The following is a 26040-nucleotide window of genomic DNA, read 5'->3' as shown; positions in this document are numbered from 1 at the left end:
CAGGAATCAAAGAGACAACCTTTTTGAGAACATTAACTTACTTCTATGCTTTTAAAACAACAGAAATAAGAATAGAAACTTTTATTTTGTAATGAAAACCTATAGGAAATTTTTGAGACAGTAGCTATATGGTGATTGTTGCTATGTGGTCCAAGTTTTCTGGGATCATCCCAGCTTTAATAGGGCTATCTCAGAATCGCACAAGTACCTTTGTGGCCCATATAACATCTTAACTGTTCGATATTACATCAGAGCATTGAAACTTAGATGCAACATTAATGTTGTGTCAAACCATTATGTTATCTCAATATGCTGCTTTAAGTGTCATAAAACTGTGATGAATGAGTTTGCCTCCTCTGACCAATTTCTAAAGACAGCAAATCTACTAGCGTAGGTGGGTGAATGACTCTCACGATGTGTTGCCCCATGCCAGAGGGCAGGATCAAAATTGGTTTCCTGTATGGCTCCCCATTTTAGATACTACATACATCTTCACCTTAACTGTGTGTTGTTAGTTGATACACTTGCATACAAGTGGAAATTCCAGCATGGCTGCTTGTTTGTAGCTTTGCTGTGGATCTTGCGGTAGACATCTGCTACTGGTGTTGACTTCTTGGCTGTTAGGGCCTCTGCTTTCCCAGGCTGAAGCCATAGGTAGTTCATGGTCTATTTAAAAACAATAAGGCCGGAGGGGATGGGGGGTTGGACGGACACTACCACTATGGCTTAGACCATCTCCTCTGTCTCTGTATGTAGACCAATGCAGAAGCTGCACTCTTCTCCCACACCCCATCCCCTTGTGTGTGGAATCCAGACACTGACGCCTGCGGCGGTGGTCTAGTTTCCTTAAGTTTAGTAGAAACAAAGCATTGTTTGGTGTTTAACCTTAAGTTAACCCCTGCTCCACTGCCCTAGGAACAGGGTGACCAGATGTCCCGATTTTATAGGGACAGTCCCGATATTTGGGGCTTTTTCGTATATAGGCTCCTATTACGCCCCCCCTCCCCCCCATCCCCTGTCCAGAGTTTTCACGCTTGCTATCTGGTCAGCCTACAGGCCAATGTGTGCGGAACCAGCCTCCGTTCCCCCCCCCCCTCCCCTGTGTGGAAGCTGGACTCCCTTCGCCCCGCTCCCCCCGGCGCGTGGGATCTACGTGTCCCATCCCTTAGGGCGGATGAGCTTTGCCCCCCGGTCTCCCTGGCAGGCGGAACCTGATGCCGCGGCCCCGTGTGCCGGCCGAGGGGCTGGTCCCGTACAATGCAGGCGGGGCTGGGTTTCCGGGGGATCAGGTGACAGCGGCGGCCCAGGGAGGAGAAGCTGGAGCGCGGATTGGAGCCAGCTGGGAGTCCGAGTCTCGGGGCTGTTGTAGTTGTCGTGGGGGTCGCGGCACCTGCTTCTCAGGTGAGCACCGGGGGGACGGGCCTGAGACTGCCGGGGGGCGGCTTCGAGGCCCTGCCTGGGGTTGCGGGCGGGCCTGAGGCCTGGGCCGGGAAGCGGGCTGAGGAGGGGGTCGGTGGGGCGGGGCTGAGCTATCGGGTGGGTGTGTGGGGCATCCTGTCAAGTTAGCAGTAGGTGGTCAGGAGCTGGAAGGAGAAGCCGAAACCTCTGGCTCCTCAGACAGGCGCCTCTCGCTCTTCTTTTGTCCGTCCGTGGGGGAGGGCGAACAGTTCGTGTGCAAGGGGGTGTCTCCTCACTGATACACTTTGAACTTACATCTGTTTACAAGGAGTTTTTATTACCTGAGACCATTAACTGGGTAACTCATAAGTCTTACAAGAAAATGCCTTGGAAATCACAGTTTGTTAATGTTTACTCTCCCAAACTAGCACATGGCACCAGGTGTCCCAGGTAGGGTGACCAGATGTCCCGATTTTATAGGGACAGTCCCGATTTTTGGGTCTTTTTCTTATATAGGCTCCTATTACCCCCCATCCCCAGTCCCGATTTTTCACACTTGCTGTCTGGTCACCCTAGTCCCAGGATCTGCCTTGACTCAGGAGGGAAACTCCCCCCTTCTCCTCCGTGTGTGGGTCCTTTGTAAAAAATTCTTTGGTAAACAGTCGCTTGTCCCAGTTGCACTTCTTTCTGTAACACTGACTGTGTTGTATTCCTCTTCCATTTCATCCTTTGATTTTCTTGTCCAAAACGTTTTAAGATTATATCAAAACAGAATGAGATCACTCTTGTCTTTTCTTTAGTGAATTATAGAATAGCAGATTTTAGGTTTACTTGTAACAGTGGGACTTTGTGATTTTTACTTTTGCAACTGAGGGAGATGGTACTGCTCAATGGTTGGAGCAGGAGTCCAATAGCAAGGAGACTTGGATTCTATTCTTCTTTTTGCTTCTGGCTTCCTGTGTGTCTGCAGGGAAACAATTATTTGTTTTCCCCATCTGTAAAAATTGGGATAATTTACACTCCTTTGTAAAGTGCTTCGGCCTCTTAACATTATTTGTTGCTCTCTACAGTTAGATTTTTTTTTTTTCTCCCCAGGGACCTAAAATGTTTCATAAGTGTCCATTAAAGATGTGGCTCTTTATAAATAGATTAATATTTGGGTTTTAGTTCTTATCTTCAAATGTAGTAACTTCTGATATATTTGAATTGCCCTCTGGGATTGCTTTATATGCTTTTTTGTATTTTGTTGATTTCAAATAAAACCTCCCCTGGCAACCTATAAAGTTATAATAATTAGTCCACATAGTACATTTATGACCGATTGAATCCTATAAAACATATTACATAATCTAATATCATCTGAATATTTTTCTGGCATTATCTAACTGATTATATCAGTTTTCTTTATCCCTTAGATTTGCCAGGGTTTAAAAAAAGAAGTGTGTTCATAGGCTTCATTCCAAGTTCTGTTTGAGTCTATCTGTTTAATGGACGGGAGAGAGCGTAAAACAGAACAAAGCTATCTTTGTCTTTTACATGCTTGGTGTTCACAATAATTTTTTATACTAACAAAGTACCTTGCATTTGTATAGCACATTTCCTATCAATGGATTCCAAATCACTTTTTAAACATAGGCCTCAATCCTGCATTCTAATCCTCTAGCACAGGTCTGTGAAGAGTCCCAGTGAATTAAATGTGTCTCTGAATTGCTGCATGGGTTCCTGGTAGTAGATTAATGTGCAAGATGGTGTTTTAAATTGATGTTCAGCCTATATATATATATGTAGGGACCACTTCATCTAACACTGAAAGGGATATACAGCACAGAAACATAAAAACCACAAAAGGAGAATAGAACATGCATGACTGATTAGCTAAAGAGTGAGTTGAAACATAACCTATCAAGAGATGGGGGAAGGGAATAAAGAGGCAACTAGGTAAATGTATGTTTAATAATTAACAGTTTTACTTCAGCAGGAATGTACATGCTGTGAATGTCAGGAAATAAACTTACTGTTTTTCATGGGGCTGTCAGCAAACGTCAGCTCTTGCAGAAAAAGTAACCTGTGACCATATGTTAGGTACACTTAAAGTTCAGAGAACTCTCACATTGTAGGTTTCAGATTTGTATTTTGTCTTATGTCTGAGGGTCTTCTTCTAAACCTAGTGTCGAGAGAGAGATTTTCTTGAAACTTTTATAATATTAATGAAAAGTGATCATTTTAAAATTTGGATTGCCATGTTTGCAACAAAAACATTGTGATATTGTGGTAGTACATCAGAAGAAAGTGAACCTGAAATGTTAATTGTCCAAGCAGAGGGAAATTTAGAACCTGAATAAAACAGAATCTGTCATGAGAAGCAAACTAGACTTGAAAAATTCTTTAAATTTTAGTAATCTCTTTAGTAATGTAACACTGTGACACATTAGTAAAAGGAGCAAAGAATCTTATTTTTCTATACAGGTTTTTTAACCTGACAGTGTTCCTTTAAATCTCATATTTAAGATATACAGCAAAGAGAAATAATAATTAAAAATGTTAATATGTAGTCAGTGACCTAGAGCCCAATTGGAAAGCAGTTATTCTTAATATTTATGAAATAACTAACATTATAAAGCAAACACTTCTAAACATTTTATATACCCTACAAATATGATTTATAACTTAGGTGACATTATCTTCTGATGCTTTCTATTCTGCACTCTGAATTATTGTCCATCTGTGCTCTTTGTCATTGAGATTTTTGGATGCTTTAATTTAAAATGTCATGATCTTTTTTTTCCCTGTGAAGTTCCTCATAGTTTTCAGAGGCAAATCGTTATATCTCCGGAAAATCTCTCATTTTTCTTAGATCCATACACTTGGTCTCTTTCACTGTCTGATGCTCCAGCCCTGCATTTCCTGGTGCATCATTCCCCCACTTCTCTACTCCACTTTGTATCTTTAGAATATATTTCGTAAATATTTTGTGGGTATCTTCTCCTCAGTTGCTTCTTGCAGGCGCACAGATGAGCACATAAACCTCACCAGTCTCCCACGCTATTATTTCCTCCTCAGTCTCTTAGACCATCTGTTGCTCTCAACTGCCATGGAACCTTCAGGCCCCAAAGTGCCATCTGCTTCTTAAAGCCTCCTTTCTCCTCACGTATTCATCTGCTCTTTCAACCAGACTGGCTCCAGAAAAGCCTGGATAACCGAAAGGGAGGCATGTTATATCCCTTCCCATATATCTTCTCCCCCGCCCCCTTTTGTTTATTTAAGGACATCTGCATGAAAACAAGTTCCTTTTTTCTTAACAGTTCATCTGTTCCTGCTGTTTGTTCCCCATGTCAAGTAATAATACATTGTGATATCAGTCATTTCTACAGCACCCAGTTGCGATATCACAGAGGATGATGACTTCAAATGGGGGAATAAACAGCAGGAACAGATGGACACTTAAGAAACAAATACTTTGTTTTCATGGAAATGTCTTGATAACAAAGAACAAGGGAAGAAAAGTGGAAAATCTTTGAAAACTTGCCATGAGGTCACAACTAACTCTTGCACCTTCTTCCTTCCTTCAATTTCTTTAATGGTCCTGGCATTTGTGAAGTGGGACTTGAAGAGCTGGTCAAAAGGGCAAAGGTTTAGCAAACCTAGATTAGTACCTTTGTACACCCAATTCTTTCTCCCCACTTTTAATAAACACTTTTGTGTTTAATTTAACCTGAAAGCAACAGTGGCTCCTGAGGTGCTTATGGTGTCTCCTTCATCTGAGCCCTAAATCAAATACAAAAAGGGTCTGGCCTGTTTTATTTGATTTTTCTTAAGTGTACTTCTCTGCCTAGCATTTCTTTTAACAAGCTCAGGTGGTTGACTGAAGGTGGTATCATCTTGGAATTTACTCTCAAACTTATGAATCTGTTCGAGTTAGAACATAAAAGATCCAGTTATTATGGATTGAGCAAATGTGCTTCTTACTCTATGGATATCAAATCCTGTCTCACTTTAATTTCAAATGTATAAATAATAATGTTTGTACAATACCATACGAGTCTGCATGGTGCTTTACAGACAAATATAAGATTGTCCCTCCCTGCTCCAAAGAGTTTATTACAAACTAGGTTAAATAAGACACGTTGTGCCTCAGTGAGAGATTACAACAGACAAGTGGGTGGGAATGAGACAGTCTTGCACAGTACATGCTTATAAGGTTACTAGTTATTGTCTTAGCTTATTATGTTTGTAATATTTTTATGTTTTTAATTTATGAATTCCTAATGGGGGATTAGATCTGAAAGAGGGTACTGAAGAGAGACTTGGAGGAGGTCTTTCTTTCCAGGAGTACGGGTCAGCATTGGAGAAAGTACAAAGGCTTTTGTGGGAGAAAAGCTGAACTGGGTCACCTGACGGCTCAAGTGGGGTGAAGGAAGATATTGGCAGAAACAGAACTAATGACACCTTTTTATTTATCTGGTTTCTCTCTTGCATTATGACCAAATCTGCTTTAAAAAGAACATTAAATCCAGGTCTGAAAATTCATGCTATGGATCCCCAAATCTGTAGGGGTAAATCCTTCCCCCATCTCTCCTCCTACTAAAATATTAAACCAATATTTAAAGCAGAATACCACATGAGCGAATCCTGGTACTTTAAACATTCTTGCTTCAGTTTTTGATTTTTTTGTTATTGGGGTTCATTTAAACATTCATTATCTGAGCAAGATAAGCTAATGCTGCTAAAGGTTCTGGCAGAAAGGATGCATGAGAACAGTGAAAATTGCTTTTTAATGTGTAGTTCCGGAATTGGTAGCATTTCCACCTGTCCTGTACTAAAGCATTTTTTTTTTTTTTTTTAACAATGGCAAACTGCCTTGCTGATGAGGGTAAATGAAGCCATGCTGTGAAATGCTAGGAGTCAGCAGTGCTGAGAGGCAGTGTGCATTAAGGCACAGTAGTTGTGAACACTGAGCTGTCCTTCTGGGACCCCAGGCAAAATGATGTAACTGAATGAAAAAGCTCTGTAGAAATAAATCTCCTCTTCTCCTTCCCCATTTGTTCTGTTGTGGTGTCATTGATGCAATACTTTAATTGGGCTCAGGCTTGACACTTTTTTAGTCCTGGAGCGGAATTGCATTGTATGAAAAGAACTCTGCGATAAAAGCTGGAGAGACTGAAGTTTTGTTTTACAGCTCCATATGTGTGCTTCAGCATTACTCAGGAAGCTGAGGTGACAGTTTTAGTACTTGTGGGGTAAGTTATGCAGTCAGTAGTATATGAAAGGTTCTAGTTGCCCTTTCCAAATAATTAATTTCTGTGGACTTGTGAAAGTTTTAGACAGTCATCTGTTTCTCTCTCATATATGGGTATCTATGATTGATAGACTTTCAGCATCTTGGTATCTGAGCTCCTTGTTTTTCTCATGTAAAGTGCAATGGACTAAGATTTAAATTGTTCTTTCTTGATTAATTGTGACTGACTCAGCAGGTATAGATTTGTTCTTGATTTCTGGATTAAAAATCAGAGTAGACTTTTGGTATTTGTATTGGACAGTAAAAGTATATCTCTGTTTCCTGGGATGTACATGTTCTGTGCCCATGCTGTCTCCATTCTGTAAAGTGCTTTCGGATTCGCATGTCAGGGAAATCCCATACTAAGGTTTATGGTAGTTATGTTTTAGCAGAAAGAAATAAAAAGAGAGAGAATCCTGTTGAGTAGACATACACGATATGTGCTGCACAGGTAACATTAACTTGAGTCAAGAGCATGTGAGCTGTACAAACAACTGGGATGTTCCGTCCTCAGTATACTGGGTGCTTCTGCAACATAATTGCTAGAAATGTTCAAGGCTCACTTCCACCCAGGGCCATGACAGCAGTGAGAGGGAAGGGTGGATAAGAAACAAGGATGTTTTAAAATAAATATATCGGAATTTTTCAATTTAAATTAAATATATATATTTAAAAAAAATACATGTAATTAGGTAAATTTGAAATTGATAATCTGTGTTAAGGCCTAAACTACTTGTTATATATTTAAATAATTATAAATTAAATAAAAAAAATATTAAGCAGTATATGTTTTCTGCTGAGTTTCAAAGAAAGTCAGACTCACTGAACAGTTGTAAGCATCTGGAACCAAAATTTGTCGAAGTGCTAAACCAGATTTTGACAGCAGATAGCCTCTTCTGCAGGTGCAAGAGAGTAACTTTTTAAATGTTAGTTTATTCAGCTAGTTCAGTTCAATAGCTAGTTCAGTCAAAGTTAAGAAGGAAAAAGCAGGAAAACTTGTCTTCCTCTCCCAATCTAGGAATAAAAATCAGGTATAAGAAGATGAGATCTATTGGTTCTAAAATCTTGAATGACATGGTGACCAGAAACACTCATTTCCGTTCACTAACTACAGATAATGCTTCCTTTGTTTAATACATCAGCTAGTTTAAAATGCAAAACATTATTGATAAACTTTTTTTTCTTATGTATCCGGTACATTTAAGATAGTTCTATTTAAAAACAAAATTTAAAATGCTGTTTTTGTTTGTGCATTTTAAGTGAATTCCAATCAACCTCCAAAAGGAGCTTGACACAAATCACAAGTTTAAAAAAAAAAAGTATCTAGTAAATAAGAAAACCCCCATTTACCATTTTCTAACATAATAAAAATGTAAAAATTAAGAATCTCCATACATGTAAATTAAGCTGTATAATTGCTTAAATAAGTGTGTATAGATATATTGTATCTCATGGTTAGCAAAAAGAAGTACCAAATGTAGTACAAAGGCTGCATTCAGTTGCAAGTCAACATGTTTTAATTTTTACCAACCAATGAGAATCAACCTGTCTTGAGAAAAATAACTAAAAAATACCAATGTGAAACACATCTAAAATTGATGATTTAAATCAATCCACCCTGGTGCGAGGATCACTTCCATCCACCTTCTTTTCCTGGGCTCCTGGTAACCTGAACTAATGGATGTAAAAAAAATCCTAGGTGCATTGAATGACCTATATGTTCAACCTGAGAGTGTGTGTGTGGGGATAAAAAAGACCTCTTTAGTTTTCTTGTAAACCTCACTGAATTCTAGAAGAAAGGTCTCCTGACATGGTCCTTTGTTAAACTCCTTTTCAGGCTGTGCTCAAACATTTGTGCCCTGTACTGAATTTTGGGAAGAGCACATATGACTAAATGTACATGTATCAACAATACACTCTGCAAAGAGTAACTGCTGTTTGGTAACATTTACAAGAAGATGGAGATGGGAAACTGGTCTTAATTTTCAGCCTTGGGGTTTAATGTGCTACTCAGTCAGTGCACCCAAAATTTTAAAATGTAGGTGATGTCAGCAGCTAGGCCATATGACCGATATTCAAGACAGCTTAACTTCTAAAAAAGACTCCTCTTGGCTACCATAAAATTGAGATGTTGGAATCTGGGATCCAAATGGTCCTTGGGCAAGTAATCTTAATATTTTTTTTCTTCTTTCAAGTATCAGAGGGGTAGCTGTGTTAGTCTGAATCTGTAAAAAGCAACAGAGGGTCCTGTGGCACCTTTGAGACTAACAGAAGTATTGGGAGCATAAGCTTTCGTGGGTAAGAACCTCACTTCTTCAGATGCAAGTCATCTGCATCTGAAGAAGTGAGGTTCTTACCCACGAAAGCTTATGCTCCCAATACTTCTGTTAGTCTCAAAGGTGCCACAGGACCCTCTGTTGCTTTCTTCTTTCAGTTTCAAATAGGACAAGAATGTAACAGTGTAATGCAAGTGGAATTTCTCTTTCTCTGTCTCATAGGATTCCAGTTGGAAGATTTTACTGTCCTTGGATCTGATTAATTCCTGAGGATGGCAAGTAAAGGGCCCACGGCGTCTACATCCACTGAAAACTCCAGTACTGGAGGGACCAGTGGCAGCAGCAGTAGTAATGGTGCTGGGGACAATACTAATCAGGACAGCACTTTTGAATGCAACATCTGTTTAGACACTGCCAAGGATGCGGTTATCAGCCTGTGTGGGCACCTCTTCTGGTCAGTATTCTATTTTCCTTAGGTAGGCCAGAATATGGGTCTGGGACAAACACACTTTTATCCTCCAGGAGCCGAGGATGTAACAAGGTTAAATGTCAGATGAAAAGTCCAGCCTTGCAATCTTAAAATGTGAATGGGATTATGGACTTGGAATTGAATGCTGTAAACAGAAATTTGCTAACTTACTGTTCTGCCCCCAGATCCATTCTTCTGTTAAATATGTAGTTACTCCAAGCTACTGTTGGTCTCCTAAAGTTTTGCTTTTGGTAGCCCTCTGGATTGTTGTGCTAAAAACTGAATTGCACAGCCTTGATTAATATAATTTGGCAAAGCAATATTATTTTCATTCATGCCTTCTGGCGTGGCACACACCCACTGTTTGGGTCTAAATCCCTCTGTAACCCACCCATACCTGGAACTGCTTTGTACCTTGTCCTGGAAGCAGGCTCGGGAATCCAAATTATGAATTTTGAGGCAAATCGCACCCTCACCCCAGGCTTCCTTTCACTGCTAGTGCTGGCAGAAATGTTGTAGAGAGCCCATTTTTGTTGTGAGGTTATTTTTCTTTCCCCATACCATCATGGCAGTGGCACTAGCTCTTCAGGTCCACCGTCTGTCCAATGTGGGCAGATGTCCCACAAACACAGAGAAAATGTTATGCCTCCCATGTGTCTTGTCCAGGTTTGAGCATTGAAGTAGATTGCCCTGCTTTTCCACAATACTTCAGTGGACTGCAAGGGTATCTTTTGCCTCAAATGTTACTGTTTTGGGGTAGTTGAAAGATGGAATTATACAGGAAATAACCATCTTTCCCCAATTTTTTTTTTAATGTAACAGCTATCAAGGGTTGATATTGCTAATTGTGTGGGGTTTTAAACACTATGGATTAAATTCAGGTCTCAGTTAAACCTGTGTGGTTGCATGGGTGTAAGCAAGTAGAATTTGGTTTCTGGTGTCAACATATCAGCTGTAGGTCCTTGTTATCTGGCTTTTCTTACAATGAAACCTTATTGTGATCACAACTTTTTGATGAAACCACCTAAGTGGGGTGACTTTACACCAGGATTGAAGGTCCAGTCTTTCGATTGACAATCTGCATATTGTTTATACCACTTGGAGAGCAGTTGATTGTAGTGTCTTTTGATAAGTAGTCTTATCTTGTGGCCTGTTTTTTGTTTGATTTTGACTTTTTTAAAGTTGCCACAAGGACTTTAATTGAAGTAAAGTGTCTTAAAGGAGAAATTAGAATAACCCTACTCTGTTCCTCATACTTCATGCCCATTTTAGAATTAACAGCGTGATGCATAATGTACATTTCTCCATATCCCTGCCAATATTTTAGCCACGTGTTCCTCCCTTAATTCTTAAGATCCTAACGTCATACGGTTGGCATCTTTCTAATTTGCATCTTTGCCTAGGACATGAGCTCATGGGATCAGTGAGCAGAATCTGTGCAAAAAGGCCCAAAAAGATTAATTTAAGCCTTTGTGTATGCTTTTTGTGCTGATATCTAAGGCTGTGGAACTTCTAGATGGTGAGAGTACAGGGACCAAGAGTTGTGATGTGGTTTCTGTCCATTTGGCAACCTAGTGTCAGATTGTATAAACTGGAAGGGCCAGAGGAGGTTTGACTTTGGCTGTACTTTCAGAAGTTCAGTTTGTTCTAATGCAAAGTTATGGTACTGATATTGCTGATTCTTTAACCTTCTGCTGTCCCCAATATACTTTCTAAGTAACTAACTACATTTTTTTTACCTTTCTCTCTTTCTGCCCTATTATCAAATCACCCTGGGAATACCAACAGTTGGCCTTGTTTACACCAGGTAAGATCGTTTTCTTTTTACTTTGTCTTTCATCAGCTCCTATTACACAATAACCCCCTCAGTCCTCTAGGGTATTCTGTCAGAAGCTGCAATATCCCCTTCTCTTTCTAAGCATACTTCCTTCTCTCCAGGGTAAGCAGAATGCACTAATGAAACTTAACATGCAATAATTTGCAATCCACTTTTCCAGAGGAAGAGAAGTATAAGCCCAAAGTCCCTTTTTTTCAGGGTCTTAACCACTCAAATATTTAGTGATTCAGGGAGGAGAGGTTACATATGACAGACGAGAGGGCTTAGTATGTAGATTAAAAACTTGAAGCACTTCTATTGCCACGCTTACTGTTACACCCCTACTCTGTGTATGTTAGAATCATAGAAACTAGAGATGAGACACGACTGGTCCTTCCTTCCCTAGGCCGGTGCAGGGTTGTTTCTACAGTGTAGTTTTCAGAGTTTTCCCAGCCCAATTACAAGTGTACAGTTCAGCAGATGTGATATAGCAGTTTACTATACTAAACTACAGCAAGTACTGCCCAAATCTGAGGCACTTTGGCATTTGGCATTGGGGGAGGGATTGCTCAGTGATTTGAGCATTGGCCTGCTAAACCCAGGGTTGTGAGTTCAATCCTTGAGGGGGCCACTTAGGGATCTGGGGCAAAAATCAGTACTTGGTCCTGCTAGTGAAGGCAGGGCCTGGACTCAATGACCTTTCAGGGTCCCTTCCAGTTCTATGAGATAGGTATATCTCCATATATTTCCAAAGGGTAGGCAGTTTGCCTCCTTGTTTTTCTGAATAGCTGTAGAATTCTATTTGGCTGTCTTTTGTGTGGCTGTGTGAGATACGTTTGCATGTTGTTATTGTTCCATTGTTCTCATGGTGCCTTATTTATTTTGTTTTATTTTTCTCTCTTAGTGGTTAGAGACCAGGCCAAACAGGCAGGTGTGTCCAGTATGTAAAGCAGGAATCAGTCGAGATAAAGTTATTCCTCTGTATGGAAGGGGTAGTACTGGGCAGCAGGACCCCAGGTAAGGAATCAAAATTTAGCCACTTCTTTGTGGAAACCACAAACCTAATTATTATACAGTTGATGTGTCAGATAAGAGATGGTCAAAACTTAGGGGAGGTGATATGTCTGCCAAATACATCCTGGCTCTCCCAGGACCTGGATTCCCACACCCCATTTCTTGCTTATCTGTGGAAATCTATTTTAACTGAATTGAACACTAATTACTAACTGAAGATGGCACATTGTGCAAAATATTACCTGACTAGGACAACTTGGACAGGACATTCATTGGGCTGATCACAGTTTTCAAGCTCCCTTGATTGTGAAATGTAACAAGGATGTTGCTGCACAGAAATGTAGAATCTCAATTTGTGGATTTGGAACTGGAGGTTCAACTAACTGGTGGGCCTGCTGGCTCCTGCTAGTAAACTAACTGCACACAAGTCTGCTGCAACAATTCAGTGGTCTCTGGACATCTGTGAAAGAGCAATTAATGTTAGTTCTGTTTTACTGGCCAGGGCAGGAAACTAATATTACATCATATATCGCTACGCTTATACTAACTCTGCTGTCTTTTCCAGAGAAAAAACTCCACCACGACCACAGGGACAGAGACCTGAACCAGAGAACAGAGGGGTAAGTAAAACACAAGTTAAAGTGGAAAGATTGGATTAGGATTTGGGGAGGAGGGAGACCAACTGTGGAGATCCTTTTATATTGCCTATTGTACGTCTCTTGGTACCTGATGTTGTGTTGTGGATGCCTCCATTCCTCAGCGTTCTATAGCATGAGTTAACTTTACTCAAACTTTACAATTAAAGCATACAGTATGGTGTTGCTGGGGATGTTATCTTTCATAATCAGAACACGCTCCCTACGCATAAGTGGTGCAGTGCTTCTGAAAATGGTTCTGGACATATCTCTCCTTTTTGTCAAATGAGAGGTGTCTTCGAAATGTACACTGTGTGCTTCTGTCACTGTATGCCAAAGATCCCCAAAGTGTGGGGCGCACCACCCTAAGGGGCCGTGGAGGAATGTCTGGGGGGCGCAACGAGATCCGGTCCAGGCCAGCCTCAGTGGAGGGTGGGGAGGGAGTGCTATCCAGCCCCTCCACACCCCCAGCTCTGCTCCGGTCCTGCCCCCAGCTGCGCCCTGTGTCTGGCCCCGGCCCCAGCCTCAGCGCAGCTCTGCTGATGGCTCCATGCCAGCTCCCAGCCTCGCCGCTAGCCGTGGCTCCGTTCCCAGCCCGGAGCCAAGGCTGGAGGCAAGGCTGGGAGTGGAGCCGTATCTCGCTGTAGGCCCAGCTATCAGCCTACACCACAGCCTGGCTGGGGCCCCAGCCTCGGCCCCTTTACCCCGTCTGCGTTCCTTCCTCCCCCTTCCCGCCCCCCGGAGCTGCAGCCATGCTCCCAGCTCAAGGGGTGTGTGGACAGGAGTAAGGGCGGGGGGGGAGGAAGGATCCTCAAAAGATTTGGGACCACTGCTGTGTGCTGATACCCACTTCACTATAGAACATTACTTTACCATGTTTATGTATACACATCCCAAATGAAGTGGGGTATGTTTATGCAAACAGCAGCCCAGGTATGTAAATACAGTGAATATAAATAGTAGGCTGTACATGGGGAACAGTTATCAGGATAGATCAGAGTTTCCTAGGACAGTAAGAAGTGAGCGTGACCTGATGAAACACTTGCATATTTCCATGTAATTCAGCTTCAAGTCCCCAGAGAGCACTCGTATATCTCATTGTTTCAAACAAACAGCCCTGCTGGATATGACTAAGGAACATTTCTACATTGAATAAATGGGAGCTCAGTAGTTCTCTCTCCACGGAGCGTTGCCTGCTTATTAAATCAGCTGCTGCATCTTGGTAGAACCTTTTAGCAAGTGCTGCCATTAATTGGAGGAATCTGGCATAAAGATATTGCAGCAGTGGTGCTGCTTCTCCAGTTTCTGAAACTGCAGGAGCTGCCATGCAAAGCAGCATTGCTGCATCTGGCCCCTTTTGTAGGGAGTTGATGACAAGACAACTGTCAACGTAGGCAGAAGAGTCAAAATCTTTACTAATCAAATCAAGGGGTTAGTCCATAAACTCTAGGGCTAAGTATTATGTCACTGGGATCAGTTCTGTGTACACTCAAAGCTGGACAGTTAGAAACTAGGGTATTCTCCAGAACTGATACCATTGGTATAATTCTGAGACAAGAAGGCAATCTTCTGTGGATTGGTGGAGTCTAGGACTAGGGTAACAGTTTGCTCTCCCACAGCCATTCCTTACAGTATCATTGTTTGTTTCATACTAGTTGTTTCCCAAACATTGCACCCATTTTAAGGATTTGAATGTTCCTTGATTCAGGAGTTTCATCTTTCTCCTTGGCTAGACTAACCCTGCAATTTTGCTTTGGACCCTTTACAGTCAGTCAGTGACGTTGGATCATAAAGCAACCCTTCCTTCCCTCCTCCTTCCTTGATGTCAAGTCTCCCTGCATCACATTATGTTGTATATAACCTATATTGTAGGCTCCTTTGGGCAAGAACTCTTCCCCCTCCTCCCCATAAAGCTTTCTATGGTGCTATAGGAACACAATTTTAAAGTGACTGTGCACAGAACTTTACACATATCCCGAGGAGCAATGTTGGGTAATTTTTCATGTTACTTTTGTTTTAGATTGATGGATAGCAAATATTGACTCATAATTAAAGCTTTTTAAAAAAACAGTAAGTGATATCCAATGATATAAATTATGATACATTGTCAGATATCTGGTGAGAGAATTACAAAAACATTTAGCATTTGCTAACCTGTAGCCCTCAAACATGAGCTGCAGTGAGGTGTGGGACCATACAGGCACAAACTGAAAACTGCCAGACATTGTGATCCTCGTTTAGCCTAAAGAAGTCCATTGACATGGAATATTTGGCTTTACTCTGTCTTGCAGTATAAATGACAGTATGTTTCACTTCCATTTTTTTCTTCTCTGCAGGGATTCCAGGGCTTTGGGTTTGGAGATGGTGGCTTCCAAATGTCATTTGGAATTGGGGCATTTCCCTTCGGTATATTTGCCACAGCATTCAACATAAATGATGGGCGGCCTCCACCAGGTATTATGCATCTCACCATCTGGGAAAATCCCACAGGAGAATAAATTTCATATAGATTAATTTGTATCTTTCAAGCAAGGAACCTGCTAAATCACTAACTTATCTGTATGCCAAAGTAAACCAGTTAAACAACATGTAGGGAAACACCCTTTTGAGCACACAGTGTTGGTGCACTGTAGAGCTAATCGTTTAAGAGTGAACAACAAAGGGAAAACCTTTGCTGTGTCTTTATTATATAAAATACATTTTAAAGGTGTTTTTCTGGTGGTTTTACATTAGAAAATACCAGCTTATGACTTCTCTCTGTTTTGCTGAAGGACTTTTTGGAGGATTGAAGAACTGGAGAGCGATAGTGACATTGCAGGTTAAACAGGTTTTAACAAAAAAATGTTTTAAATCAGTTCTACTGAAAATTCCTTCCCCTCAAGTGAGAACTGGGAAAGCCCTTTCAGTGATCTGAGTGCTTCCATTCCAGTCCTCCAAAAGATTCTCCAGGAAAGCCAGAGAAGTTGAGACCTGAATTTCTAGCATTTTTAAAAAGAAGGAAAACTCCCACATAAACAAAATATGATAACTTTTTTGGGATGAAAAAAAGTTATCGGTCTTAATGTACCATAAAGAAGAAGAAAAAGCAAGAACACTACTTTCTTTGCTTTGCAGTTCATCTTCAAGATGATCACCTATGTGCTACAACAAATAACTTCCTGGTGAATTAATTTCAATGCTGTCAATTGAGTAAAACCAGTTGGGTTACTTTAGTACAGTGGCCTCATTCTGAGGATTGCCAAACAGCCTGTAAAGCTGAAGGGTTTGGCAATCCCTCTGCACAGTAGTCAAACTGCAAGAGTCTGCCTGTTTTGGGCAGAAAACCTACAGCCCAAGATTTCCAGGGCTACCTATGATAAATCTTTTAGCCAATAGTCTGCCATACTGTGTTTAGAGTAAAGGATCCCCAGTCCATGTATTTCATTTGGAATAATGAGAGAAAACTGAACTGAATTTTTAAGCTCTTGAAAGGGCTGCTAAATTGTATACCCCTTGGCATCTTCATTTAGCCCATTAGTTGTACCTTGCTTTGTACTATCTGCTTGCGTAAGAGTGTGTCCGTTTGGAGCTAGAGACTGTGGATTTGTGCTGGTTCGGGTTAAATAAGTACATAAGAACGGCCTTACTGGGTCAGACCAATGGTCCTTCTAGTCCAGTAGCCTATCTTCTGATGGTGGCCAATATCAGGTGCTTCAGAGAGAATGAACAGAACAGCAAATCGAGTGATCCATCCCTTGTTATCCAGCTTCTGGAAATTAATGATTGCCGGTAATCCTTTTTTAAATCTGTTGTTCATCTGCAGGCTCAGTATTTTTGTTCCAGAGGGGGACACTTAGTTTTCAGCTCCTTTAAGCTTCCCACTAGTTTTATTGGTATAAGACTCCCCTTAAAATTTTCTGTCTGTTTATAACGTGCTTATTCTGAGGTAGCTTCCTCGTGTGGAGGAGAAAGGCTGATGCAAAACTTTGTAGTGTAGAAATACCTGGCTGAGGTAGACTTACTTCAGCATTGTCTTTTGTAAATCTCTGGTGAGGGCTGCAAGCTCAAGTAGGATCCCATCCCCGTCCCTAATCTTGCTTTGTGGATCTGACCTTTTGCATTTCTTCTTAATTCCCAGTGTGAGTGAGGCAGTCTGAATCATTCCTGTAACAGAGAAATTTTGCCAGTAGCAGTCTGTCAGCTGGTGGATTCCTTGCTAATCTCTCTAGACTTGTGAATATGCTATGTGCAGTATATACTACATCTTGAAGAAGAGGAAAGTACTGAACTGTTTTACTTCCTGTTTTTCAGCTGTTCCAGGGACTCCCCAGTATGTGGATGAGCAGTTCCTATCTCGTCTCTTCCTGTTTGTGGCTCTGGTGATCATGTTCTGGCTGTTGATTGCATAACTGCTCTATACCCTGTATATTCCTGGTCATCAGGGTCTCTGAACTAGTTAAAAACTGCTCCCCCATCCCACTTTAAACTTTTTGGTGTCTGGTTCCATAGCTAATCACAGGTTCCAGGAATCAGTGGTGCCACAGCATATTGAGGAATTTCGCATGTTGCACCAGAACCTTGGAATTAAATAACAGTTCAAAAGCATGTCTTACCTCAGCCATGTCTCATACCGCTGGTATCCAGATACAACCATGGACCTAGCTTTGAGCTTCACTCTCAAAAGGGAGTGTTGCTTTGAAATCCTGTGCCAATCAGCTAGGCCAGGTTTATGTGGAAGACACTGGTACTGAAGGAGTGTGGGCAGGGGAGGAAAGGAACCTACTGCTTTGTTCATCAGTATCACGTGTGTAACATCCATGATGGGAAAGAAATGCATCAGTTGAAGTTCCAGAACATTCTTTAATCTTTTTATATCAAAGTCCAGTTCTTGCCAGGAAATATCTTGCAGCACTAATAAGACTTCTTTGGGAAGGCATCTGCCTGAAAATGGAATCAGCTTTGGAGACCAGTGTTCTATACCTGCTGTTACTCACCAGAGTTGTGAAAAATCCATGGCACTTGAATGGCTGTAACAGGAGGGGTTAAGAAACTTCAGCCTAAAATTGTAAAATAATCTGACTTTTCTGGAGCTAGACTCTTGAAAATTCTCTCATCATGGGGTTGGGTAGGGTGGTTGGACAGCAGAGTACCTCTCTGGCCACATGCAGTGCCGTTCCTCGGTGACAAAGCAGTGTTTGTTTTTCTTGGGTTTGTGCAGCTGTCTTTGGCTTTACTCATGGATAGTACCTTCATAACTCTATTGCTGTAGCTGCACTCACTCCTTCTTCCGAAGTTGTGAGACTTCCAGGACTATTGTGTACTCTGAATAAAATCATTTTACAGATCTGAGATCATCTTGTTTGGGGGGAGAGGCCACAATGGGGATTTATTAAGTGAGTTGTGAGGTTAACTTTTCAAACACATTTATTTTGGCAAAAAATGAAATCTAAACTTGCCTAGCAGGTGCCACTGTAGGGAATAGTGTAAGACCATTGCCTGTATGGTAGTGCACAGCTGCTTCCAGCCTATAAGGAATAGCAGTAGTGCACGAGCTGCTGCAGGTTTACCAAAGATAATAATTTGAAGGACAGGAGATTACAAATATTTTTCTGCCTGGAGGAGGATGTTGCAGAAGGTGTGCCCACAACTCTGAAAGCTTTTATGGAATTCTGTTAGGTATAAAGCTTTAAAAAGTGTTTCTGATTGATTCTCTGGATCCACAGTACCTGAAATATGAGGGATTTTTTACCTCTGTTTGACTTTCTTCTAATTCTAACTGGACACTTTCAAAAGGATTCTCTTCTGTCTTTATTTTGAGATACTGTTTCTTTGACTCAGATCACTAATAGTCAGAGACTAACCTTCTGTAGAGAGGAATTTTGTGACTTCCTGGACAATAAATCATGATATTTGACAAAACAAATCAATATATAGAAACTCACTGACTTGCTTCAGGAGCTAGGCTTTTTCTCATGTACAAGGATGAAGTGCCTGGGCAGGACAACCATGAGCAGTAGCAATGAAACTTGCTTGCCTAAACACAAACTGTTCATCCACCTGTAGCATGATGGTGTGGGAGGAGCAGGTAGGAGTTTTGTTTGCCTGCCCCAAAAGTCTCCTAAGCAAGCAGGATTTTGCAAAGCTGGCTTCTGCAATAGTTTACCTCATCCATCATATACCAAGATGCAAGATCTGGTTGAGTATAGGTAATTCAAGTGCTGCTTGAACAGTATAGGCACTTTGGGAGCTTCATCCCTTCTAACTGGCTTCTGTAGTGCATATTTTGGAAATTAAGTGCATTTTTATCATCAACTGGCCATATTATGAAGCTTTTTCAGTGCCTTGATGTTTTATTGAGCGGCAGCTCCACCTGCTGGTGAAAAGGGAACGTTCATCTGCTAATGTAAAAGGGATTTTATTTCCTTCTACCATTATTCTGAGAAACTGCTATGCTAGGAAAGAGAGCGTGTTCTTCCGGAAGTAATCTGGTATGAAGATTATTTCTTCAAAACTTTTATCCTTTGGAGATGACAGTGAGAAATTCAGCTGTGACATGAACAAAAGAGGTATTAAACCAGACTTAAACTTTTTTTTGTTTTAAAATATAAAATTTTAAGCTTATTTTGCCAGTTGCTCTTGAGAAGCTGAAGGGGTGAAGACTGAAGTGGCTGCAATGACAGAATTTAGAGTCATTAGTTTCCTGGCAATCCAAGAATGAGATAGTTTAAGTGTTAATGCTTCTGATTTTCTTAGTGTGCATTTTGTATTGTATCATTTTCCCCTCCCTTGTATTCAGACTGCACATGGCCTGCAGTTAGAGAAAGATGGCACATACAGTGCAACCCTTTACTGTTCACTAATTTTCACTGTTGTGAAAGTGATTTAGAATAAAAAATGGTTTTACATTGACCTCAGCCTATGTGGATTCCTTTTGTTAAGGAAGTGCAGCGCCCTTGCCTTGTGCTATTTGGAATTTCACTGTAGGAGGCATTACTGTGAACACAGTGGCAGAAAAAATATTTTATATCTATATTATTGTGGAAAATGTTAGCAGTATCAGAGCTGCTGTTGGTACACCTGCTCTGTAGGATGTATGTCTATGATGTATTCTTCACTCAAAGAAGGAACCAGCTGATGCTGTCTTCTGATAAATGGCAATGAAACCATCTTTGAGGGTGCTGGAGACTAGACTTAAAGGGATATCCTCTATACCTACTGATCCTTTTACATAGAGTACATTCCTTGGAGCTGAAGGTGCTACCTGTATTAGCATATAGGCCAGCTATTTCTAGTCTAAACAGACCATCTGTGAGATTGAACTATGCCTCTTTCAACAGAGAAAGTAAAAAAGCAGGCATTCCTTTGGTTCACTACTTATGTCTTGAGAAAAAAATAATGTGACATTAACATTTTTTAAAATCAGGAAGCTATCTTGCATATGGGGGTGAATCTGCTCAAGAATGGGGACTCATGAATGGCCTTTTCGCACTTCTGCCTGGACTCAATCTCTCCCATCCTTTAATGTCATTTACATAGTTGAAAAAGTTTCACCACCACTAACAGTCTTGAGATTTCAGAGGAAGACCAAAAAATAAAATAAACCGCAGGGTAAAAACCTGAATTGGGGAGGGGTTGAGCGGAGTAAAAACTGCTATTGTACAGTGTAAAGCAGTGGTTCTCAAACTTTTTTTTTCGCGGACCACTTGAAAATTGCTGAGGGTCTCGGTGGACCAAAATGTTGTTTGTACGATTAGCTATCTGTTGTAAATTGCTTTGGATGAAAGCGGTATATAAAAAACTTAATAATTAACTTTTTTTGTTCTACAAATAAAAGCACACAACTCATATTTTAATATCAGTAGTCTTATCTTTCTAATGCAATGGTTATGCCCTCTCTCCCCCCACTGCAGTAGCCCTCAAGCTGGGGCTGGGAAGGAGGAGGGTCTGTCCCCTGCCACAGAGCTGAGGCTGGGAAGGAGGACCGTCTCTCCCCGACAGCTGCAGCCCTGGAGCTGGGGAAAGTCATCTCTTTCTCTGGCTGCTGCAGTCTTGCATGTCCCAAATCCCCCCCTTCTCACCCCACTGTCTCCTCCCACCTGCCCTTTCTTCCCCCCCCCCCCCTGAGGCCACTACATATGTGTATCTTCTCCAGGGTCCTCGCCTATACAGCTCCACTAATTAGGTGGGTCACCCTTCATTGTCTCATGTGCACCTTTCCAGGTGTGCACCTTAGAGGGAACTATCCGGGGACCCCTGAATGGAGCTCACGGACCACAGTTTGAGAACCTCTGGTGTAAAGGAACATACACCCCGGATTAGACCAAGGGGGGAGAAGGAGGACAGCAGTGGGTATCGGGGCGGCACCAAGCCTTTCCCCTGCTGTTAGAGAACTGTAAGAGAGTTAAGTATCAGAGGGGTAGCCGTGTTAGTCTGAATCTGTAAAAAGCAACAGAGGGTCCTGTGGCACCTTTAAGACTAACAGAAGTATTGGGAGCATAAGCTTTCGTGGGTAAGAACCTCACGTCTTCAGATGCATCTGAAGACGTGAGGTTCTTACCCATGAAAGCTTTGCTCCCAATACTTCTGTTAGTCTTAAAGGGGCTCCAGGACCCTCTGTTGCTTTGTAAGAGAGTTGTGGTTCCAGCAGGTGGAGTAGGGAGGGGGGCTGGCACAGCTTGGGAATGAGGTTAAAATGGGAGTAGGGCTGGAGCCGGGGGCTCGATTCCATGGGCTGCTTTAGTTTCTCCCCTTTACAGCTGCCCTGGCTCACGCAGCAAGACCGGCGGCTGTAGGATGCAGCCACGTCCCGCCCCAAATTTCCCAGCTGGTTTAGCACGTGTGGCGTTAGGGAGGAGGTGGGAGTGGGCGGAGCCGAGCTGTGATTGGCCCATACCCGAAAAGGGGGCGGGCTGTGGTGCGGAAGTGGCGGGGTTCTTATCACTGGGTAGGTCGGGGATTGGCCTGTGACCATAAAGAAGCGGAGCTTCCAGAGGTGGGCGTGGCTGTGATTGGCCCGCGGCAGGGAAGGGGCGGTGCGATATTTGCCCTGGGGCGGGCGTTGCAGGCCCCCTGGGCCAGGTGCGGTATGACCCACCCCGCACTCCGTAGAGGCTGACGTCACATGTGCGGGCGAGGTCTAGAGACCTGGTGGAGGCGTGGGGGCGCTTTGGCCGCGCGCCGCACTGAGGGGAGCGAGCCCGGCCGGGCGATGGAGGGGCCGCCAGGTGAGGGGCTGTGGGGGGTGAGCTCCGGTCTCTGCGCTGCCCAGGCCCCGCGCCCCGCCCTCGGACTGGGGGTGCCCGGCTCTGCTGGCCCCGGCCGTTGCAGGGCGCGGCTCCATCACCGGCTGGGCTGCCGCGGGGGGCGAAGCGCGCTGCGTGCCAGGCCCGCCCAGCGGGGACAGGTGCTGCCTGCGGCTGCTCGCAACAGGAGCTAGCGGGGAGCTGGGGCCGCTGCTCTGCCCCCTGAGACTCTTTTCACTCCCCCAGTGTCCCTGCTACAGCCCCCTCCCCTAGGGTCGTGGCATAGTCCTTCTCTCCTGGGACTCTGGCACAACCTCTTCCCTCACATCCCCCTATAGTCAGGGTATAGCCCCTTCCCTGGAGTCCTGGCACAGCCCCCTCCCCTCCCCCTATAGTCAGGGTATAGCCCCTTCCCTGGAGTCCTGGCGTAGCCTTTTCCCCTCACATCCCCCTATAGTCAGGGTATAGCCCCTTCCCTGGAGTCCTGGCACAGCCTTTTCCCCTCATATCCCCCTATAGTCAGGGTATAGCCCCTTCCCTGGAGTCCTGGCACAGCCTTTTCCCCTCACATCCCCCTATAGTCAGGGTATAGCTCCTCCCATACCCCTTCCCTGGAGTCCTGGCGTAGCCTTTTCCCCTCACATCCCCTATAGTCAGGGTATAGCCCCTTCCCTGGAGTCCTGGCACAGCCCCCTCCCCTCCCCCTATAGTCAGTGTATAGCCCCTTCCATACTCCTTCCCTGGAGTCCTGGTATAGCCTCTCTGCTCACATTCTCTCTGTAGTCTCCACACACCTCTAGGCCAGGGCCAGCCAAGCCATCTGTATGAGTGTAGGGCCATAAGTTTTTGCTTTTTCTCCATCACTGGCACACTGATCTGGGTGAGTGGGAGAGACTGAATTGCCAGCTGAGTGCAGAACAGCAGGGCACAGAAGTGGATGCATGGTATCAAGAAGTCACTTATAAGCTTGTGCCTAATAATGACCCAGCTAAAGGCTGGGTGTGCAGCTCCTTTAACTGCTGCACATATCATAGCTGACATGTGAGTTCAGAGTGACCCTGCCCCTCTCCACTGGTGGAGACTGAAGATATTTTTATATTCTCCAGTCTCTTGCATCCTTTTCTGGGCAGTGGAACCTGGGCATCAACTTGAGGCTTAATTTGCATAGTGTTACTTCTGCTGAAAGACTATGTAAATGTCTCACTTGGTAATGTAAAATTGCTGTTGAATCTTTATCATTTCTTTCATTGGCTATTGCAGCTCCCTCTTGGTTTTAAATATTGATCTATAACAGTTTTTTGAAGCTTTAGTGAAAATTTCAGCAGAATTTTCCAACCTGTCCTGCAGGCATAGTGACCTTCTGGGCATACAGACAGATCTGTTGTAGATATGTTGGCTCAGCAGTCATACAGAAAGCTTGAAGGAAAGGGAGTAGAATTCAGTAGTGACTCACATTGTGAATTGCCTTCCTGTCCCAGTGCTCCACAAAAGTGGCTGTTCTTTCTCTGTGTAGGCATCCAGACTAATCTGTTTTTGGCACTCAATTGTGGTCTTTTATTATGTCTGATTTCTCTTTACGCAGAGACTTGCATTCCCAGACATGCAAAATCCCAATGGGGTCCTTTGTTGTTGAGGTTCCACCCATGCTTTATACTTCCCTCACTTTGAGATATTCCATTGCAGCTACCATCTTTCTAGTTGAGGGTTAGCCTTACAGATTATCTGCAGAGGGTACACTGCTAACCAAAGAGGCACTTCCTTTGCTCCTTCACCCAGCAGCATTCTTGTTGTCCTGGGGGAATTTGAGTTGAATGACCTACTTTGTTGATTACATACTTCTGTTGTCTTTTTCATCCTCACTGTTTCTCCTGGATACCTAAGCCAACAAGGGATTGCTTCAGCTGAATACGGAATTTTTCACTTGCTTTCCTAAACTGTTGTGTAGTCTTGCCACTGCAATGCAACAGCTGTTTAACATTACCTAGCAAGTGAGGTGATTATTGAGAACTTAGGTGAATTCCTAAAGTCCTGTTTGAGCCTTTTGGATGACTGTCAGTCACTGTTAACTAACAACAGTGTTGTAACTCGTTGGAGCAAAGGCTCTGTTTTGTACAGTACATGGTATGCTTATGGCACTAAATAGAGAGAGCTAGATGTAAAGAATATGTATCTTATGCACAGAGACTATTTTATCCAACAGGAAGTCAGGAAGTCCAGAACTAGTTCACCTATTGCATTTTTTACTTACACTTTTTGGGAAGCTGAACAGTTTTGCTCCTTGTCCTCATGTGTAACTTCTCAGGCACATGGGTTCAGGGACTCACCCTTTACTCCGGAACATGCATCAGGCTTATTGGAAACTGAAACACACATTCCTATACCAAGTGAATGAAGCAGAGGCTGTGGCCTTCTGCATCTTTCTCTTGGATTTTAAATCAACATGGTGTCTGTGAATAAGGTCAACTGGAGTCCTATATTCTAAGTAGCAGAAAGGGGTAAAACAGCTTATGGTATTGAGCAACAGGTAAGTGGAGGAAGAATTGATTATTTGATACATTTGTAGTTTAGATGAGCTTGACTCAGTTTATATGGACAGTGTCACCTAAACTAGCAAACCCTTTTTTGTTAGGGTGGGTCTTGTTTGTGGCTTGAGTTACTTAGATACGTGTACATATATTGATCTCTGCACTGGGGGTGAGAGACTCGTGACTTCCTATCCCTTGCAGCTTCCTGTCTCATTATGAATGCTGAGGATGAGACCAGGAAACTGAGATAAATATCTGTTAATATTTAGAAAAGCCCTAAGCGACTTAAAGAGAGAGATGTTCTTCAATGAAAGATTATCCTAAGTACTGAGGAGAGTACCTAGAGCAAATGTTAATCATTATTGAAGTCTAATTAATGGCTTATAGAATCAGGTTTTTCTTCTAGTCTTGGCTCCTCTCCCACTGTGGTGCCCTGCCTTTTCTACTCTTCCAGGTTCTCTCTTTGACATAGGTTGTCAGGATGACTCTACTCATCTGCTACCACGTGGTGCAGTAGAAACTAACTGTTAGCTCTTGAGCTGTCATGAATGCACAGATTCTTTGTTCATGGTCCTTGATAAGCAAGTTGTTGACCTTTTCATCTGAGGTGTGCAGAATGCACTATGCCTAGAGGTCCATGGTAGGTTAGAGTGGCTTCTCATATCTGGTGAACCTTTTCTGGTGATTGAAAATTCCCTAGCTGTTAGATGTGATCCAAAGAGCAAGGCTGCAATTGAGCTGCCTCGTCCAGTATGGACTCACTAAAGAGGGCCATAGTTTTTCCTAAGAAAGCGTATCAGGCTGAGTAAATTGGAACAGTTCAGTCTCCTTCATAATCCCCACTGCCACTCTGTTTCCAGGAGTGCCGCTATTGAGGTGTTGGAGGTTTCTAGTGCTGACACTGTTAAGGGAACTGAGCCCAGTGTCATGCTCCTGCTTTTGTGCTTCTAATCATCCTTTTGAACAGTACCCTGAGGTGGGATCTCCCAGGCAGTGTGGCAGCAAGGTAATAGAGACTAGTTCTTCAAAGCATAAAGGAAAGCTGGGACACTGAAAATGCAAACTCCCAATCACTGCTATAGTGTTTGGATTGTCTTTTTAAAATTTCACTGACATGAACCATCTAATGGTGCTGAGAGGGAATAGTTACAGCAGGCCCACTCATCACAAGCATTTAATGACAAGGGAGCCCTTAGCTTAATTGCAGCTGGGCAAGAGGATCACCAAAGGCTTGACCCTGAAGCAGTTTATTCAGTGATGTAAAGCGTGCTGCTTGTTGTGGCATCTGGGCTCATTGAGTGATGCTATCATTCAAAATGTCAGTTTAGGCCCTAGTCTCATGGCATCTGGGTTAATGTAACTCTTTTAAAGTGATTTCCTTCAGCATTTTGTGTGGTGCAGCATAGTTCTG

At 42.8% G+C, this 26040-nt stretch overlaps 2 protein-coding genes across 2 annotated transcripts in view; both read left to right on the top strand.

Moving 5' to 3' along the window:
* The first annotated feature begins 1316 nt into the window (after positions 1 to 1316).
* RNF185 (ring finger protein 185) lies at positions 1317 to 18206 on the top strand. Its single transcript, XM_024198013.2, has 7 exons — positions 1317 to 1401; positions 9172 to 9403; positions 11207 to 11225; positions 12139 to 12251; positions 12814 to 12868; positions 15220 to 15337; positions 17174 to 18206. The coding sequence occupies exons 2-7, from the start codon at positions 9222 to 9224 to the stop codon at positions 17269 to 17271; spliced, it is 585 nt and encodes a 194-aa protein (XP_024053781.1). The 5' UTR covers positions 1317 to 1401; positions 9172 to 9221; the 3' UTR covers positions 17272 to 18206.
* Positions 18207 to 21983: 3777 nt separating this feature from the next.
* Positions 21984 to 26040, top strand: part of LIMK2 (LIM domain kinase 2) — a 45376-nt gene continuing 41319 nt past the window's right edge. The window contains exon 1 of the mRNA XM_024198011.1: positions 21984 to 22086. Within this exon, the coding sequence (XP_024053779.1) occupies positions 21984 to 22086 (103 nt within the window). The remainder of the gene's footprint in view (positions 22087 to 26040) is intronic.

The sequence above is a fragment of the Terrapene carolina genome, unplaced genomic scaffold (genome assembly GCF_002925995.2).
Source record: "Terrapene carolina triunguis isolate 2854851 unplaced genomic scaffold, T_m_triunguis-2.0 Scaffold790, whole genome shotgun sequence".
NCBI classification, from domain to species: Eukaryota; Metazoa; Chordata; order Testudines; family Emydidae; genus Terrapene; species Terrapene triunguis.
Note: the sequence above shows the minus strand (reverse complement) of the source record. Positions and strands in the feature narration are given on the sequence as shown.

Coding starts and splice junctions, on each gene's coding strand:
- RNF185 (XM_024198013.2), top strand. CDS start 9,222: ATGGCAAGTAAAGGGCCCACGGCGTCTACATCCACTGAAAACTCCAGT. Junction 12,252..12,813: donor ACTGGGCAGCAGGACCCCAG/GTAAGGAATCAA, acceptor TGTCTTTTCCAG/AGAAAAAACTCCACCACGAC. Junction 12,869..15,219: donor CTGAACCAGAGAACAGAGGG/GTAAGTAAAACA, acceptor TCTTCTCTGCAG/GGATTCCAGGGCTTTGGGTT.